At 47.5% G+C, this 15,204-nt stretch overlaps 1 protein-coding gene and 1 long non-coding RNA gene across 2 annotated transcripts; one reads left to right on the plus strand and one right to left on the minus strand.

The window, feature by feature from the left end:
• Positions 1–403: 403 nt before the first annotated feature.
• Positions 404–2,789, minus strand: LOC131501468 (uncharacterized). The gene is made up of 2 exons (XR_009256799.1): positions 1,391–2,789; positions 404–1,138 (listed from the first exon to the last, which is right to left on the minus strand). It is a non-coding gene; the product is annotated as an uncharacterized LOC131501468 (long non-coding RNA).
• A 7-nt stretch (positions 2,790–2,796) lies between these two features.
• On the plus strand, positions 2,797–11,485 carry RSL1D1 (ribosomal L1 domain containing 1). The gene is made up of 9 exons (XM_058711638.1): positions 2,797–2,931; positions 3,649–3,788; positions 5,041–5,179; positions 5,834–5,982; positions 6,072–6,173; positions 7,303–7,396; positions 7,484–7,609; positions 10,023–10,319; positions 10,847–11,485. The coding sequence occupies exons 1-9, from the start codon at positions 2,833–2,835 to the stop codon at positions 11,171–11,173; spliced, it is 1,473 nt and encodes a 490-aa protein (XP_058567621.1). The 5' UTR covers positions 2,797–2,832; the 3' UTR covers positions 11,174–11,485.
• Positions 11,486–15,204: the final 3,719 nt, after the last annotated feature.

Consider the following 15,204-nt stretch of genomic DNA (forward strand, 5'->3'; position numbering starts at 1 on the left):
CCCCTTTTAATTGAAGTAGTCTTTATGTTTATTTTTGAGGCAGAGAGAGACTGTATGAGCAGGGGAGGGGAGAGAGGGAGACACAGAATCTGAAGCAGGCTCCAGGCTGTAGGCTGTCAGCACAGAGCCCGACATGGGGCTCAAACCCACAAACTGCAAGATCATGACCTGAGCTGAAGTCAGATGCTTAACCGACTGAGCCACCTAGGTGCCCCGAAGTATGCAAGTATTTTGTGTTGGCTTGTAGATTTCACAAATAACTTAGAATAAAAGCAATCTGTCCATTACCAAGCTTTGTTATTTCCCCGGGAAATACACTAAATTTTCGGAAAAAGAAACTTTTGAAAGAATTAGACTCTTAGGAGTTAATTACTATTTGTAAAGAAGGTCCAGCAGACAGAACTTGTGTACAAGAGGAATTTTTTATTAAGGTAAAATGTGTATACAGTGGAATATGTTCAACTTTACAATGAGTTTGTCCAGTCTATACAATTATGTAGACACCCACATCAACACAGAGAACATTTCCATCACTGAAGTTCCTTTCAGCCCCCTTCCAGTTCGTTCCTCCTGCCAAGGGGGATCACTGTTCTGCCGTGTTAGTTTTGCCTGGTTTTGAACTCCACATAAATGGAAATCACGAGGCCCTCAACTGTCTTCTTAGAAGCAACATCATGTTTTAGAGATGAATCATGTTGTGTGTATCAGCAGTTTATTCCCTATTGCCGACCAACATTTTATATTATGAATATCCCAGAATTTTTTATCCTTCCTTGAAAGGAGATTTAATTTTGTTTCCCAATTAAGATTCTGTCATGTTGGTTGCAAATACAGCCTTCTCTGAATTATCATTAGAAATGCAAATAAGTAAACCAGACAGAGAAGTTTCATCTTTTCTGTTTATCTGATTTTATTAAAGCTATTATCAAACACAGACAGACCATTTAGTATTCCTAAAAGGTGGTGAAATAACATGAGCTCCCTTCTGATCTCTGTCAATCTTTTAAAATGTTTATTTGAGAGAGAGAGAGAGAGACCGAGCATAACTGGGGGAGGGGCAGAGAAACAGGGAGGCACAAAATCTGAAGCAGGCTCTAGGCTCTGAGCTGTCAGTACAGAACCCGACTTCGGGCTAGAACTCACCAACCATGAGGGGCGCCTGGGTGGCGCAGTCGGTTAAGCGTCCGACTTCAGCCAGGTCACGATCTCGCGGTCCGTGAGTTCGAGCCCCGCGTCAGGCTCTGGGCTGATGGCTCGGAGCCTGGAGCCTGTTTCCGATTCTGTGTCTCCCTCTCTCTCTCTGCCCCTCCCCTGTTCATGCTCTGTCTCTCTCTGTCCCAAAAATAAATTAAAAACGTTGAAAAAAAAAATTAAAAAAAAAAAAAAGAACTCACCAACCATGAGATCATGACCTGGGCCAAAGTCGGATGCTTAACGGACTGAGCCACCCAGGTGCCCCCGTGAATCATTTTTTAAATCACAATCCGGCAATTCAACAATCTTGTATGTATAGTTTTCTCCAAGGTACAGACAAGCCCTCAGCCTTGGAAATGCATTAGTTCCCTAACCCACCATTCTAGCCCCATCTCCCATCCCTCCCCTCTGCACGGCCCTTCTCCAGCCTCTTAATACCACCTGCAAACATCACTCTGCTCCTGTACCTGAATTCATGCCTTTCCTTTGGTCTAGAAATCTGGCTCGCAAACTTGAATTCAAACGACACATGTGACATCCCTAATGCTCCTCTCAGAATACCAGAAAACGCTGATACACGAGGCCTAACGTAACAACTCCTAATACTGTGCTAAAACGAATTCCATCTTACACAACATTCTAGAATAGACAAATACGAGTGGGTATCCGTGATTTAAGAACATTTCCTCTACAAGCTGATGACGGACAAAGTCACTATGAGGGACCAGCAGCAGAACATGCCTTCTTCCAGCTTTGCAATATGGAAGGAGGGTTTTTTCGGAAGCAACAGACATGGAAAGCCCCCTACTCCCATTCTTTCATCTCTCAAAAATGCCCAAAGCTGGTTGCAAAAAGACTAAAACCATCCCGCACGTTCACCAAAACCTCCTAAATAAACTGTTTATTCACATGGGCAGTTTTTTAAAATGAGGCAGGGCATGAGGTAGCGGCACAGACAACCTCCAAGAAATAAGCATTCGGAGGGAAAGGCAACGTGCAGAACAAAGAATGGGTCTACGAGGCTACGATTTGTTTAAAAAAAAAAAAAAAAGGATTAAGTTTAAACCCATCATCCATGAAGAAGAAAAAGAAAGAGTCGTTTCTAGACGTGCCTAGGAACATCCCCGCAAGGCTCCAAGAGAACAGGGAACAGCGGCCACCACTGGGGCTGCGGAGAGGCGGGGGACTCTACCTTCTGCCTTCTGCGGCCGCGGGCGGTCCAGCCTGCACGCTTCCGCGTACCTGCGCTGACCTCCCGCCTTTCTGGGAGCCGAGGCCCAGGAGAGGCCGGCGCTGGCTCACGACTCGCGCCCCCACCGCGTCGGCCTCCCAAGGGGCGGCGGCGGCGGGGCAGGTGGGCGGCGGGCCAGGCCTCCTCCCCCAGTTCCAGGCGCTCGCTCGAGTCGCTCGGTACGGAATGAGAGCCAGGTGTCACCGAGGCCGCTCCCGCGCTGGACGACGAAGACTCGGACAGCCGGCGCAGCCGCCAAACCTCGCGGGTGCGACATCCCCGGGCCTGACCCCACACTCCCGGACGTGACATCAGGGCCCGGTCCCGCCCCCCAACTTCCGGCTGCGGGCCTGGGCTCGCGCGTGCGCACAGGGAGCCCTGCCGGTACCGCACGAGGTGGGAACGAAATGGAGGGTTCGGCTTCCACCCCACCCTCCTCCTCAACCGCGGCCTCAGCCACCGCTCCAGAGACCCCTGCCTCCCTGGATCAGCTGGACCAAGGGCAGGTGAGTGGTCCCGTGGGGAAGGGGGCTGGGAGGCGGGGTGGCCACGGCCGTGCGAGACGCGGGGGGCCAGGCCGGGCCCCTGGCCCTCGCCGACGTCCCCGGAGCTTTGGGAAGAGGGTCGCCGTGTCGCGTCGCGCTCAGCCGGCCCGCTCCTCCTGCGCTCGGGGAGGCGCTCGCCGCCCCCAGCCCTGCGGCCTGGCCCTCCAGGTGGATGCAGGTACAGCCTGGGGTTCCGGCGTGAGATCCACCCGGCTCTGTTCCCCTACCCTTTGACTTTGGCAGATCGGGTAATTTTGCAAGCCTCCGTGACCTTGGGTTTAAAGAAAGTGTCTCTGCTGGTCTCGGTCAGGTCCCTGGCATAAAGTAATGGCCCCAGTATACGGTAGTTGCGTGTTGCCCTTTTCCTGGCATTGCCGCCTTCGCCATCCAGTTCCCGGGAAGCATGTTCCCACCTGGCGCGATAGTCGCCTTAACGTGGAAGAAAGAGGCTCTTTTCTGTAGACGGGTGCTGAGTGGATCCTTAGGTGGTTTCTGATGAGTCTGACATTCCTCTGATCCCAAATTGCAGGATCCTGATAGAGATGGTTATGGAGGTTGCCCATTAAAATAGAATTTGAGGAGGAAAAAAAAAAAGGAAAACTAGACGCTAGGAGGGGGCAAATGCTAAATCATAAATCAGATTGCGAATGAATCTGTTCGTGTATCTCCACGTTGCAGATAAGAAAGGCAGTGGAAGCTCTGTTGGCACATTCCAAGTCCAGGAAAAACGCGAATGGATTGCTTCTGAATGAGAATGAAAATTTCTTTTTAATGGTGGTGTTATGGAAGATTCCAAGTAAAGAACTGAGGGTCAGATTGTAAGTTCTGACTTTTCTGCCTTTGCCTCTGTTACCCGCTTGGTCGTTCTGCGTGTCTGTAACCATCGCCCTTTTGTTTCTAGTGGACATTTTGCAAATTCAAAATAAAAATATGAGTTGAAATGTGTAATTGTGCCTTAAAAAAAAAAAGAATTCACACATTCTTAAATTTTCTAAAAATGTCACCAGTTTTCTGGGGATTGATGCACAGTTCTGTTGAATCTGAAACCTGGGTTTAGAATAAATTAATACAGCTTTTGTATTTGTATACATTCTGTTATCTTTCCATGTCATGTTAGTTTCAAGCTAAACTCCTGAGGTCCCCCACTCGCTCCTACATGCAGAGATGGTTACAGACTTGGCAGTGAGCTCCTTCTGGAAAACAAATCTATGGTGATCACACGTTCTTCTTGCTCTAGGACTTTTAGGTCAGAGATCCCTTCTCTGCAGAGTTGCCAGACTTAGCAAATAAAAATAGAAGTAATTTTTTCGTATAAGTAGGTCCCATGTAATATTTGGGACATAATTATACTAAAATATATATATATATAACATGTCCTGTGTTCTCTCTGGCACCCCTGCCTCTGTGGGGTCCTTTTGTCTGCTGTCAAAAAAAAAACGTAAGTTTTCTGGTCCATGTTGGTTTGTTCAGCCTTTTTTTTTAAAGTTTATTTCAGGGGAAGGGCAGAGAGGGAGAGAGAATCCCAAGCAGGGTCCCGTGCTGAGGTCGACAAGGGGCTCAATCTCACGAATCATGAGATCAGGACCTGAGCTGAGATCAAAAGTCAGTTGCTCAACCGACTGAGCCACCCAGGCGCCCCTTCTATTCAGCTCTTAAGGGTTTATGGAATCCAGGGTTTTCTGCAGGGTGAAGTTCTGAAGCAGAACTATCCTCATGAAACCAGGTTGTTCACATTTTAGAACACATGCATTTGTAGCATCGTATAAAATAATGATAACTGCGTGTGCGCTGTCTTGGGTATCTTTGATTATATGTTAAGTCTGGTTATATCTCAAATATTAATTGATATTTTGGATGCTGGGTATTTGTGATGATTTACTTGAATCTTAAATCTGTCCAGACTGCTGAAAACTAGATGTATTTTTAAATGTTCTTGGTAGAGTATTTGCTTAGACAGCATGAATGAAGTTTGTTGAAGTGACTGAATTTATTGTGTATTCTAGGAGTAGAAACGTATATTTTGTCTGTCATAATGCTTTATCCCTCACTTCCTTCTCATGTATTTTGCAGGTCCTTGCCTCATGGTATTCGATCAGATTTAACAGATATTTGTTTACTTACCAAGGACGAACCCAATTTAACTCCTGAAAAGACAGAACGGTTTTACAAGAAGCTTTTGAACAAACATGGAATTAAAACCATTTCTCAGGTCAGGAGTGGTTAATATTTTCAGGGCAATGAAAAGATCTGATTCCCTCTTTTGACTGAAGTGCTAAATCATATATTTCTGCACTACCTTATAATCTAGTATTTCTTTCCTAGGGATTTTAGTTTTTGTTTTTTTTAGTTTTTAAGGATTTTGTTCTTCAGCAATCTCTGTACCCAACGTGGGGCTTGAACCTATAACCCCGAGATCAGGAGTTGCCCGCTTCACTGACTGGGCCGGCCAGGTGCCCCTGGGAATTTAAGTTTTAATTTAATTTTTTCTTTTCGGTTCTCACTGGCTTTGGTAGGATGGCTTCATCTTCTTTGTGATGGATGAGCTGTTGAGGTTTCTTGACCCGAGAGCTCACAGGTACAGCAGCACCTTTATTATCTTGAAGACTTCACAGAAGACTTCTCCGTTAGGTCACTGTCGTGGCTTGTAGTCTCACCGGTGTCCTTTCTTGACGTCGGTCCCAGCCCATTTGTGCCTCCATCGGTGAGCCCAGCTCCCGGCACGTTGCGGGTTCTTGCCGCAGGTTTACTGAACTGTGTGGCTCTATGACGATTTAAGATCCAGACCCAAGTTACCGCTTGAGTGTTTCTTCTTCTTGTTCAAGTCCCTAACTTTTGGGGTTTTTCCTCTTCCTTATGTTTCTAGATCATCCCTCTGCGAACTTTAAAGAAGGAATACAAACCCTATGAAGCCAAGCTTCGCCTGCTGGGCAGCTTTGACTTCTTCCTCACTGATGCGAGAATCCGGCGGCTCCTGCCGTCACACCTGGGGAGACACTTCTATCACAGAAAGAAGTAGGTTGCTTCGCAGTGGCTGCGTCTGAGCCCCGTGGACGTCATCCGTGTGCGTGCACTGTGCTCCAAGCGCCTGCCTGTCGTTACAGGGTTCCCGTTCCTGTAAACCTTCTGGCCAAGAATTTATCCAAGGAGATCAACACCTGTATAGGCGGGACTGTCTTGAACATCTCAAAAAGTGGTTCTTGCAGGTAGGGAAAAGGTGTTCGTGTGTGCCTGTTTAGTCTCCTGTTCATTCAGTAATAATTTTGTAAGCTGTTTCTTACGAGATCGTGTGAATGAAAACCAGATCCTTCTATTAAAACTAAAGTCCATCCCTGCCAAGCATGTCATTCTCTGGAAGCAGCTGCCCCTTAGAGCTTTCCACAGTGATGTAAATGGTCTCTATCAGTGTTCTCTATATAGGACTGAGGGTATACAGAATATATATAGAGAGAGAATCACAAGCAGGCCTCGCACTGACAGCACAGAGCCCAATACTGAGCCCATACTCCTGAACCGTGAGCTCATGAACTGAAATCCAGAGTCAGAGGCTTAACTGACTGAGCCACCCAGGCGCGCCCCCCCCACTTTTAAAAATGTTTCTTTATTTTTATTTTTAGAAGTATTTAGTTTTTGAGAGAGAGTGAGCGAGCGCCCATGCACACAAGCCGGGAAGGGTCAGACAGAGGGGGAGAGAGAATCCCAAGCAGCCTCTGCACTGTCAGTGCAGAGCCGGACACAGGGCTCGAACTCACGAACTGTGAGATCATGACCTGAGCCCAAGCCAAAAGTCAGACGCTTAACTGACTGAGCCACCCAGGTGACCTTAAATAAACATTTGTTTATTCATTTTGAGAGCATGCCCGTGTGCGCACAAGCATGGGGCAGGGCAGAGAGAGAGCAAGAGAGAGAATCTAAAATCTGTTGAAACCGTAAAGATTATAATGTTTCTACCTTACATTTCTTTTTAGGATTGTGTATTTAGATTTCTCATATACCTGCCTGTGCTGCATTTTGAAAAACAAAAAATTTTTTTCATATATTTTTCTAATGTTCATTTATTATTGAGAGAGTGAGAGAGAGAGCACACAAGCAGGGAGGGACAGAGAGAGGGAGAGGGGGGCGGGGGGAGGAATCCGAAGCAGGCTCCAGGCGCTGAGCTGTCAGCACACAGCCCGACACGGGGCCCGAGCTCAAGGACTGTGAGATCATGACCTGAGTCCAAGTCGGACACTTAACCGACTGAGCCACCCAGGCTCCCCGAGGAACAAATCACTATTATTGCTTAAACAACTTATTCTTAAAAACCTTCTTGTCTGCCGCCGTGTTACATTTCAGTACCATCCGCGTTGGTCACACGGGAATGGAGGTCCAGCACATCATCGATAACATCATCGCGGTCACGAAGAGGCTTTCCCAGAAGCTGCCAGAGGTGCGGTCTTAACAGGTGCAGCAGTCGGTGGTTCGCGCAGGAGAAACGGGACGTGGACCGACAGTGTCGTTCTTGTCTCTGTTGCAGAAGTGGGAGAGCGTGAAGCTCCTGTATGTGAAAACCGAGAGGTCCGCTTCGCTTCCCATCTTTTCCTCGTTTGTCAGCTGTCAGGGCGAAGCCAAAGGAGTGCGCACTCCTAGTCAGAAGAAGAAGGTGAGTCGAACTTGAAACACCAGGTGGGCTTCCTCGCAGGTGTGATCGTGGCCCAAGGAGAGCGGGTTCCGTTCCTGCCTGACCTTCCGCGGTTTCCAGGGCTCGTGCTTTTAGGTGCCTTGTTCCCCCTTTCCTCCGAGATCACTTCATGGTGGTGTGAATGAAGTATATTGAGGTATGATGTAAATATCTTGTGTTCGTTGATCATTTTTGGTTTCCCTTGAGTGGGGTGAGTCAGCTCGGTAGGGGCCTGTGTAGCGGCAGGAGGAGCTGAAAGAAAACCAAAATCGAGCGTGTTAAGAACTTTCCTGTGGGCAGCTTTGACGATTGCGTGAGGCTAACAGATACCCGTCAGTTTGGGTCTGTAGGCTTTTAGTGCTATCGGTAGAACGAGAGAAAATTATTTTGCTATTTTTGCTCTGTTTTGGACCAGTCTCCTAGTTTGGTGACGCTTTTTTTTTTTTTTTTTTTTTAATGTTTATTTACGTTAGAGACCGCGTGAGCGGTGGAGGGCAGAGAGAGAGGGAGACACGGAATCTGAAGCAGGCTCTGGGCTCTGAGCTGTCAGCACAGACCCCGACGCGGGGCTCAAACTCACAAACCATGAGATCATGACCTGAGCCAAAGTCAGATGCTTAACCGACTAAGCCACCCAGGCGCCCTCCACCTTTTTTTTTTTTTTTTTTTTTTTTTTTTTTTTTTTTTTTAAGCCATGTTAATCATGTTCAGTGGGTTTTTAATTTTGGTCTTTTAATTACACCCCCCCACCTCCCGCTTCTGGAAGTTGTATGTTTGTTCTTTTTCACACTGGCTTTACTACTTTTAATTTCCTGTTACCTGTCAGTCCTCCTGTTCACCTTAATTGTTGGAACACTTTAAGCACAGTTGCTTCACTGTCTGGTCATTCGAGTAGTGGAGATCCTGGTATCCCAGCCTGTTCTCTGTGCCCTCCGGTTCCTTGTGGACTCGGTCATCTTTGACCATGCCGCGGTCGTCGCATTGGAAAATTAGTTGTAGAACTAATTTGAGGTGTAGGTTGAAGATCTTTCTCTAGAAGATTTCCATTTAAATCTCTGGGCCTTGGCCTGGGACTCCCTGAAGGCAGATCAAAGGCTTGAGATTTCCTGAGTGATTCGGAGCAAACCATGCCGAGAATCTGCGCTCCTCCACTTGTGTTCATCTTCGCCCTGACAGCATGACTCAGTGGGGTCCCAGCTTACTGGCGGGGGGGGGGGGGGGGGTCCTCCTAGGACCCCTGCCTGGTGTGGACACTGGAGTTTGATTTCTTTCCACCCACCCCACCCCCTGTTAAAACAAAAATTATTGATTAGCCAGTACTCACAGCAAAATTTGCTTCTGGACTCACTTACCCATGGGGTCCTTATTTTAGATGTCTCACAGGTAGTTGGTTCATTGATGCCTTTAAGAAAAAAAAATTTTAAGTATTTTATCCCATTTTTACTTGTTTTCATTGGGAGAATGACCCAAAATAAAAGACTGCCATTATCAGAAGCAGGACACATGAATTTTTTTGCCATCTGTCAGCACATTGATTTGAGAAGTTTGCAAAAATGTTGGAATTGTTGGCTAACATGGAATTTACACACTATTACGGGGGTCATTTAACAGTGGTCTGTGGTAAGGACAGTGGACCCCTGGTTCTATAAACTTCTTAATCTAACTGCTGCCCCAGTCTGAAGTAGGGAAAAATCATCAGTTTTTTTTCTTAAAACTGTTTTGAGATGTAATTCACATCAGAATACTCTACAATTTAGGATAATTCTTTTTTTTTTTCCTTTTTAGCTTTTTTTTTTTTTTTTTTTTTTTTTTTTTTATTTGAGAGAGAGAAAGAGCGTGTGTATGTGTGTGTGTGTGCGCGCGCTCACAGGCCGAGGAGGGACAGAGAGAGGGGAAGAGAGAGAGAGAGAGTGGGAGAGAGAGGGAGGGAGGGAGGGATGGAGAGGGAGAACAAACCTTAAGCACAGTCCGCACAAAGCACAGAGCCCAATGCAGGGCTTGATCCCACAACCCTGGGATCACAACCTGAGCCGAATTCAAGAGTTGGACACTGAACCGACTGAGCCACCCAGGCATCCCTAGGATAATTCTTAACTCACCTATAAATCAGATCACCTTGCAGAAGCTCTGACTGCACACCTCATTGCTTCCAGTCCCCATATGTAGTTCTGTGAGTCAGAGCCAAGTGCCATTGAGGTTCCAGTGCTGGTGTTGTGGTTTGTTTGCTTAGAGTTGCCACAGATCAAGGCACTTTCCAGAAGCTTATGAATAATGAGAATTGCAAGTTCTAAGTCTATGCCATTTATTGACCAACAAGTGTATTCCCGACTAAAGTTAGGCTTGGAGTTTGGTGTGGCTTTTTTGTTACTGGGTTTTTTGTTTGGTGTTTTGGTAGGAATTAAAGAAAAAAGAAAAACAAAAAGAGTATCGTGAAAAACAAAAGGAGAAGAAAAGAAGCAAAAGGCTTACGAAGCGGGCCAGAAAGGCCTCGTCGGCCCCGAAGAAAGAGGAGGCAGGCCCTGGAACTGGCAGGGCTCCGGTGAAGGACCCCGCACCCCCGAAGGAGGCCCGAGCGTGTGGGAAGAAAGAGAGCAGGCGAGTAAAAGCCCAGAATAAAGTGCAGGACGAATCCGAAGAGGAGCTCCCTCAACTGGTACCAATAGAGAGGACTCCAGCGAAAGAAAACGGAGAGGTATTTCTATTGGTGCTAGTGGCCGATGGCTTCAGTGCCCCCGTATGTCAGGCAGGCCCCGCTGGGCCATGCGTGTAAGAGGCATTGCAAGGACGGGGGCATTGTTTCTCCCTAGTGTATTTCCAGCAGAATCTGTCGTAGCAAAGATCCCGAGGTAATAGATGAAACATACCAGGTAGACCCAGAAGCCTGGGAGGGGCTTCCTTTGCCCTGTATTGGAGTGATGTGCAGTGAACACATTCCTCTGTGTATCTCGGATTCAGAGGAGGGGTCATGTTAATAATTCTTGGACACATCGCCTGTGGTTTTCAAAAGCAGGCCGGGGCAGACATTTGGGCAGTGGTTCAGTTTCTGACAGTGAGTGCCAGATCACCACATGATTAATCTTTGGAAATGTACCAGGGCAAGGGCAAGCTTGGGTGCTGGGTCCTGCCTGGAAAACCTTTCAGACCTGGTGAAGACAGTCACTCTCGGAGTTCCATTGTCAAGGGCCGTTTTTCCCTGCACTTAACTCTTATTTTTCTTAGATGCAAAAACACGCTGCAGGAAAGAAGTCTCCGAAAAAGAGTCCCAATCCCAGCACACCTCGTGGGAAGAAGAGAAAGGCCCTTCCCAGTTTCGAGACCCCGAAGGCTGCGGAGCCCAAGACCCCAGGTAGCAGCCCGGGCAAGAAGCCAAGAATCAAAGAAGAGGCGGGAAAAGAACAAAACTCTTCACTGGGCAAAAAAGACCCAAGACAGGTGACCAAAAAGCCAGGGGCCAAGTTCTTCACTACTCCTAGTAAGTCTATGAAAAAAGCCCCCCACGCCCCCAAACAGTGGCCCAAAAAGTCCAGAGTGCCCCAGTCGACCTAAAAATCAGAGACCCAAGCAGAAGGAATCCTCCAGACTCCCTAAAGAGCTTTTTAAAAAATGCTTGGATCCCGCCCCTGCCCGGCGCAGTCTCCTCCAGGAGTGAGGCCCAGACTTAAATACTTGTTAAAACCTCCGCAGGCAATTCTGATGGATGTTTGTGGGCGTGGGAAGGAGTAGTTGTGAAGGAGGCCCATTTTTTAAGTTGCTTTTCCATGTATTTGCTAATGTAACAGGGAAAATACAGTGCTTCTGTGTGGTTGCTTGTTATTAAAGTGTAACATTGGCTTCTGAGTAAACTCTTGGTGCTCCCTATCTTGTTGGTTTTCCTTGAATCCCTGCGATGTGACCCCTGTCCCCGTCTGCTGTCACCGTGGGTTTTGCCTAGGCTCCCTTACCCTAGTTTGTGCGAACCTTCCCAGCCCTTGTCCGCCGGCAGGGTGGGGCTCGCTGCCTGGCACTCACCTGTGCAACTTACAAGAAGCCCTCGGCGGGTTTCGGAATCAAATAGTCGACGTTGGTGGTAGTCGGCCCGGGCCGGGGCCGCCGAGGGGGCGTGCACTTGATGAGACCGGTTAACAGGGAGCCGTTTTCAGAGGCGCGGAGTTGAATCCCGCCTGCTAGAGACCAGAAATCCTTCTAGCTTTGCTGTCTTCCTCCAGACCCTTCCTCGGCCTGTGTGGATTCGCTCGCGTGTGCCGACTCTAGGCCAGGAAGCTGGAGAGAGTGGCCCGTGGATTTGGGGTGACTCAAATATGTTCTGAGGCAGTCAGTGACTTTTCAGGTGCTTGGCCTTTCCCTCGATTTGAATCAGGGTCCCCATCCCTGGTGGTAAGCGACGGGTTCCCTGTCCTACCGGAAAGGCCGAAGTGAGGCACGCTTTCAGGGATCACGTGGCTTGGGAAGCAGTCAACTTGCAGATGGTCTTCCATCAAGTTAGAGGAGCGAGAGCTTTTGCTTTTCAGACGTTAACTTACAATCCTCAAATCCTCTCAAATAACACAACTTTGTAATTCCGCTGTCCTTGTAGGCTTTCAAGTACACATTTCACATAGAGGATTAGCACAATCGCTTTGAATTTTCCGCAGAAACGAGGTCCCACGGCAACAGGCCAGCCTTGTTTCATACCTTGAGACGTGAAGGTGAAGTCCTCTTTGGCGTGGGTCATCGCGTACACAGTGCTGCTCCTCTCCACGTGACCTGATGGGGGGAGGGGACAGCATTTGGTCTTTTACCCACCCTCCAACCAATAAGGATTCTGCGACACAAGTGATATCTTTGGTCTGTGGCTTCCTCCTGATGGAAATGTGGGGCAGCTGCTTACCTTCCTGTCCTTTGTACATCAGGGGTCACTCAAGTTATGTTGGTTGAAAACAGATTTATTTTAAACTTCTTAAGCAGGAGGCTCATTTTCTGACAACTGGAAACCACGGCTTGGGAATGGGTGAAAATTCTGAATTGCAACAACAAGGCACAAATCCAGCTGCTAGGTCTCTAAGGCTCAGGCGCGTCCCCAGCTGGCTGATAGGGCTGTGACCTGGGGCCGAGAGGAGCGGGAAACCGCTGCTACGGTGAGTCACGCTCTTGGGGTTAGGCTGGGTGTGTGGCTGACACTATACTGGGAGTCAGTGCTGGGTTTCTGGACCCATCCGCCATGCTGTGGAGATTCAAGGGACAAAACCGGGTCTGGTTGGAGAAATGTCATGCAACCTTTCTGAAGAAATACTTGAATTTTGGTTCTTTTTCTTTTTCTTTTTTTTAAGGAGCCATAATAACCATCAAAAAAACTTTTGAAGTTTATTTATTTTGAGAGGCAGAATCCCAGGCAGGCTCCGTGCTGTCAGCGCAGAGCCCAACGTGGGGCTCGAACTCACAAACCGGTGAGATCGTGACCTGAGCCGAAATCAAGTCAGATGCTCAACTGACTGAGCCCCGCCCCCAAAAATATTTTTTAAATGTTTTGTATTTAAGACAGCCTCGCTGTTTAGTGACGATCACATCGTATTTCATAGTCTCCTTGAGAAATAATAAAAATGAGGGACCAAAGGAATTGGCTGAGTCCTGCTATCTTATTACCGACCCCAGACCCTTGCCCTGGCCCCTTCCAGTTTACAGGCGTTGAAGGGTTTAACCAGCCAAGAAATATTTGGCCGTTTTACTAGATGTTTGAAGGTTCTGTACCACCCACATTTCTTTGTCCTCAAATTGCTACGGTTTTCCCTGTGTTCACATGTACAGCACCAAGATTCTCAGCAGGACTTTACGAACCATCAGAAGCCCTCGTCAAGCCTTGGGTCTTGAAGGAATTCATGCGTGTGATGAAGGACCACAGATATAATTTGGGTTATAGCGATGACTTCAGGATGATGGTCTCGGAGAGAAAATGGCAAACTGGGTGCTTATGTTTAACCACAGACTCGACGTCTTAGTCCAATGCTGTCTTAAAAGGATCAACATCCGGGAGCGCCTGAGTGGCCCAGTTGGTTAGCTTGGTTGTGCCTCAGGTCGTGACCTCACGGTTTCACGGGTTCGAGTCCTCCATCGGGCTCTGCGGTGACAGTGGGGCGTCAGCTTGGAATTCTTCCTCTGTCTCTCTCTCTCCCTCTCTCTCTGCCCCTCCCCTGCTTGAGCTGTCTCTGTGTCTCTCTAAAAATAAATACATAAGCTTACAAAAAGGGGGATTAGCATCTGTTTGACTCAGTTGGGGGCATTTTCTATACTTGAAATACCCAGGAAGTAATCAGGCCATATGTATTCTTTTGACTCCCCTAAAAACCTGGCTCTTAAGCCTTTCAGAAGAAACTAGCTGATGATGTGAATTCGATACCCAACTTTACAGATTTTCCCATAAAATCGTTTCCTCAGGGTCCTCAGCCTCACGGTGGCACAGAGTCAGAAACTTCGCTTAAGTAGCCATTCAGTTGCCAGGTTACATCAGTGTTCATTTCCTTCGTTTGGCCACTCGTCTACCTGCCGTTTAACTACCAAGTTCCTACAACCTGCCGGGTATGGGGCTGGGCTTGAGAAACTAATGCTTTCAGCACAGCTTTGAACTTCAAGAGAGCCCCAGTCTAGTTTGTGACGGCGCCAGAATTTTGGAATAGGGGCTGTGTTCGGCCCCGAGGAGGAGGGGGTCCAGAGGCTCGGAAACTTGCCACCTGCCGATAACTGAGTGTTAAGCTTAGAATGTGTGTGTTTGGAGGGAAATGCTAATGGAAACCACGGGAGAGAGCTAGAAGAACTACACATACAGACCCGTGGCATAGAATAGAGAGTCCAGAAAATAACCCCTTGTATGCTGATTGACAAGTCTATCAAGACAATGGGAAAAAGGGTCTTCAACTAATGGCTTTAGGACATCTGGATATCTAGATGTAAAAGAAAGATCCTTATCTAACCCTGGATACGAAAAAATAATTCAAAATGGGACCCTGGAAGAGAACACAGCAGTAAATCTTCATGACCCTGGTTAAGGCAATAGTTTCTGGAGCTATGACACCTTAACACAAGTGACAAAAAAAAAAAAGGAAAAACGAGTTCATCCATATTGAAAACTTTGTGTAGGGGCACCTGGGTGGCTCAGTCAGTTAAGCGTCTGACTTTGGTTTGGGTCATGATCTTACGGTCCGTGAGTTCGAGCCCCACGTCGGGCTGTGTGCTGACAGCTCAGAGCCTGGAGCCTGCTTCGGATTCAGTGTCTCCCTCTCTCTCTGCCCCTTCCCTGCTCACACTCTTTCTCTCTCTCAAAAATAAACATTAAAAAAAATTTTAGAAACCACAAACTTTGTGCTTCACAAAAAAGTGAAAAGGCAATCTACTGAATGGGGGGATATTCAAAAATCTCTTACCTGATGGGGAACTTGTATTAAGAATGTATTAACAACTCTTAACAACGGGCACCTGTCTGGCTCAGTGGGTAGAGCATGTGACTCCTGATGTTGGGGTCATGAGTTCAAGCCCCATTTTGGGTGTAGAGCTTACAAAAAAAACAAAAACAAAAAACCCAAATGAGCAAAACTCTTAAAACTCAACAA

Source organism: Neofelis nebulosa, chromosome 18, assembly GCF_028018385.1.
Source record: "Neofelis nebulosa isolate mNeoNeb1 chromosome 18, mNeoNeb1.pri, whole genome shotgun sequence".
Lineage (NCBI taxonomy): Eukaryota > Metazoa > Chordata > Mammalia > Carnivora > Felidae > Neofelis > Neofelis nebulosa.

Coding starts and splice junctions, on each gene's coding strand:
- RSL1D1 (XM_058711638.1), top strand. CDS start 2,833: ATGGAGGGTTCGGCTTCCACCCCACCCTCCTCCTCAACCGCGGCCTCA. Junction 2,932..3,648: donor ATCAGCTGGACCAAGGGCAG/GTGAGTGGTCCC, acceptor TCCACGTTGCAG/ATAAGAAAGGCAGTGGAAGC. Junction 10,320..10,846: donor CAGCGAAAGAAAACGGAGAG/GTATTTCTATTG, acceptor TATTTTTCTTAG/ATGCAAAAACACGCTGCAGG.